Genomic DNA, 3,437 nt, shown 5'->3' on the forward strand with positions numbered 1-3,437 from the left:
CGATATGTTGCCATGTACTGACGTGTACCCTTATGTACTTGCTATGTACTGACATGTACCCTGATGTACTTGCTATGTACTACTCATGTTTTATGTACATGAGGTATTTAGAAAGAGATTTAGAAATTAACAAGATCATGTACCACAATATACAAAATATGAATTTAAAAACATGCCATGTACAGTAATGTGCCTAAAAGTGAGAGAGAGAGAGAGAGAGGAGAGGGAAGAGCAAAAGTTGTAAGGTGGTCTATCAGACTGTTAATACCCATTTAGTTTAAATTAACTAAGAGAGATAAAGGAAAGGAAAGACAAACATGTGGATAGAAAGGGGGTGTAGATAGCGGTGGGTGTACAACCTCCGCGTTAGAGCTAGCATCACGTGATATGGCAGTAGAAATATACGGTAAGCTGCCCTAGCAGCTTCAGTATCAAGCTCTACAAGACTACAAGTGTATCTTCCATCTCGATTTTCAACAAATACCACACGCTTGACTGTATCTTGCATCTCGATGTTTCAACCTCACATACCACACACATTAAGAGAATACATAATGGATTCGCCAAGACTCCAACCTCAACATACCATCAACAATAAGAAATACACAGGGTTCAAAATAAAAAAAACAATGGATACCACCTTTGATCACAACATGAAACATTAGTAGTTTAGGAAATTAACACATCTACATGATTCAAGTTAATTTCCTAAGGTCACAAATTTCTATAAAGCCCATATTATTTCAAATTTCAAATAAAAACACTATGGATTACTTTTCAAGATGAATCTAGTAACATCAACCATGCCTCAACAAACCATTAATATTTTCACCTATTGGTGGTCAAAGCTAGAAATTCTTAAATTAGAACAAACCTAGAACTACATTACTGAGTATCAGTTTCCATAAAAATATAATATTGTGAACCGAAAGAGATTATGAAACTATTTTAGGATGAAGTAGTGGCATCATGCATATGTTGCAAGCTAAAAAGGTACTTCAAACAAACCAAAAAAGTTCCATCCTTAACCTTCCAATTTCATCAGATACAATAACTTAAACGATCATTAAACTCTGAATTCCATCAGATACGAAGTACATGTTTTGCATTAGGATAATATAAAGTGCTTGCTGTCCCATGAAACAAAGAGAACACGGGCTAAGCACATTCCACCAGCGGGTAGCACATCCCCACCGGACACAGCCAGTGCTTAATTGGACACGATACCTGAATCAACCATCAGGCGTATCGATTAACGGTAACACACATTTAAATATATACTCATCACAATAAGGTTCTAGCCTAAGATGTATTGACAGAAGGATAAAAAACAAATTTGTAAGCGTCATTTTTTTAAGCACAATGTATGGGCGAGAGGGAAGAACAGTGCTTGTAACCTATTTTCAAAGTTAATGCCAAGGTATAAAAATGTAGCAAGGTGAAAATAATCTAGTACAAGGTAAGATTTGCATGAAGTGTAGAAACTATGCAAACCAAATATTACTGTTGATGGGCTTATATGGACAAAGCGAAGACAATGGGTGCTGAAGAGAAGCCACAGGAACTGCGAATTCTGGAGGTCAGCTCCTGTTGACAGGAGACTACAATCTCTGAGGTCTCCCCATGGAGTGCATGGCTCTCTTTTTGATAGGTACACAACTGTACGTACAATTTCCCTGGATAGGATTCTTTGGTTTCTTTATCGTAAACCAAGTAGCGTCCACAGCCCTCAAATGAAAGCAACTCACAGAAGTGTTTCTTGCCTAGGGACGTGATAATGCTTTTCTTTGCAGAAACGTCTTCACCATGCTTATTTCTTATTGAGAACACAGTGATGGATAACTTAAGAGCACCACCCTTGTCAGCAACGCTAGAGATGTTTTCCGGGCTGCTAACTGAGACATGGATGTCGTACGCATTGATAGGCCCATTCTCCCGAGATGAGGCAAGGAAGATGCTGCTGCCATGCCCCAGCTGAGTGGCATGCCCAACAAAAGGCAGGTACTCATCATCAATCTTGTGCCACTTTCCTGTGTTGGTGTCAAATGCATAGACACAGTTGGTTGGCTGATTGAGCGATATCAATATGTAGGGCTCGACCACCACAGAGGAACTGACGGTTATGAAGGGTGGACGTCTGTAGGCCTTTGGAGTGAGCTTACAAGGAAAGCAGAGTGGATAAGGTAGTGCCTCCCAGGAGCACGCATCCAGGGTGAGCCCCTCCTCTGTTTCTGTGATAGTAGCTTTGGAGAGATCAAGGACCTCGAACCAGGGCACGAAATCGGGCTCTTCAACGAAATCGGGAAGCCTAGAGAGGGCATAAATTTTGTAACCGACAGCGGCCACAACTGGGCACCACTTGTTGGCGATCAGTTTTGGCCCGCGGATCACTTTGTTATCCTTGGTGTCGAAGATGATGGTGCCGCCGGGATTACTACCGCCGATACCGATGATCCAGCCAGCTGACTCCATGGATATAAAGGTCTTGCCGCCGATATCGGTTTCCAGGGTAGCTATTCGACGCAGTTTTACCCGGCCTGGAGGCTCTCGCGAGCCCTCAGAGTCCTCGGAGTCGGAGTTGGAGAGGGCGAGGTCCACCTTGTACAGAGGGGAGCTAATTTGACAAGCAGACCAGTCCCGATGGCATACCGCAAAGTATACCGAGCGACTTGAGATCTCGCTGCCGCTAACCCCGATCTGAGCGAGGTCTCCCAGATGCGGATCGCTGACGACGAGAGGGGTGGAGACGGTTCCTCCTCCATCAAGCTTCTCATACTTGTTCCTCCCGCGCTTCATTGCTATGCTACGGTCGCCGAGGCCGGAGGAGGAGGCTAGGGTTTTGATGGATGAGATTTGGGGGTGCGCAAGCGGCGGCGGGTTACGGTCGCCGAGGCCGGAGGAGGAAGCTAGGGTTTGGATGCGATTTGGGGATACGCGATCCGCGGCGGCTATATGAGACCTTGTACGCAGGCCGCGCTGCGGGCCGAATCGCCAAGGCCACTACGACTTTTAGGGCCCGTTCTGGTCCACCGCCCCGATGCCAGGTGAACCGCTCAGAATTTTGGCACCAAGGCCCAGTAACCCCTTTTTCTGAAAAAGGCCCAATAACTCCTATAGTTCGCGACGGTTGGAGGCCGTTTTCGAAAGGCCCCTAACAAGCATTTTACAGGAGCAGCCGTTTTACAGTCAAAGACAGAGCAGTCTTGGAGAAGCCAAAAAACTTTCTTATATCCAAAACGGCTCCGGAGCGGTTTTGAGAAGCCCTGCCAAAGGGGCCTATCATGCGCGAGGTTGCACCACAGGTGGCCATTCGGCCACGCCATTTCAAAAAGCCCGAAAGCACACCGGCCTTGGCCCGTTTGTGCCGGCCCAGCACAAGATTAATCGGGCTGGTCCAAGGCCCAGCCTGTGCCGAGCCTGAGCCTCATCCTCAAGCA

The 3,437-nt window shown here is 45.8% G+C and overlaps 1 protein-coding gene across 1 annotated transcript; it reads right to left on the reverse strand.

The window, feature by feature from the left end:
- Window positions 1-1,005: 1,005 nt before the first annotated feature.
- LOC112270903 lies at window positions 1,006-2,943 on the reverse strand. Its single transcript, XM_024459504.1, has one exon. The coding sequence runs from the start codon at window positions 2,794-2,796 to the stop codon at window positions 1,516-1,518; it is 1,281 nt and encodes a 426-aa protein (XP_024315272.1). The 5' UTR covers window positions 2,797-2,943; the 3' UTR covers window positions 1,006-1,515.
- Window positions 2,944-3,437: the final 494 nt, after the last annotated feature.

The sequence above is a fragment of the Brachypodium distachyon genome, chromosome 2 (assembly GCF_000005505.3).
Source record: "Brachypodium distachyon strain Bd21 chromosome 2, Brachypodium_distachyon_v3.0, whole genome shotgun sequence".
In the NCBI taxonomy this organism is placed as follows: domain Eukaryota; kingdom Viridiplantae; phylum Streptophyta; class Magnoliopsida; order Poales; family Poaceae; genus Brachypodium; species Brachypodium distachyon.

Bases quoted from the DNA above. Each gene is read 5' to 3' on its own strand.
- LOC112270903 (XM_024459504.1), bottom strand. From the start codon at position 2,796: ATGAAGCGCGGGAGGAACAAGTATGAGAAGCTTGATGGAGGAGGAACC.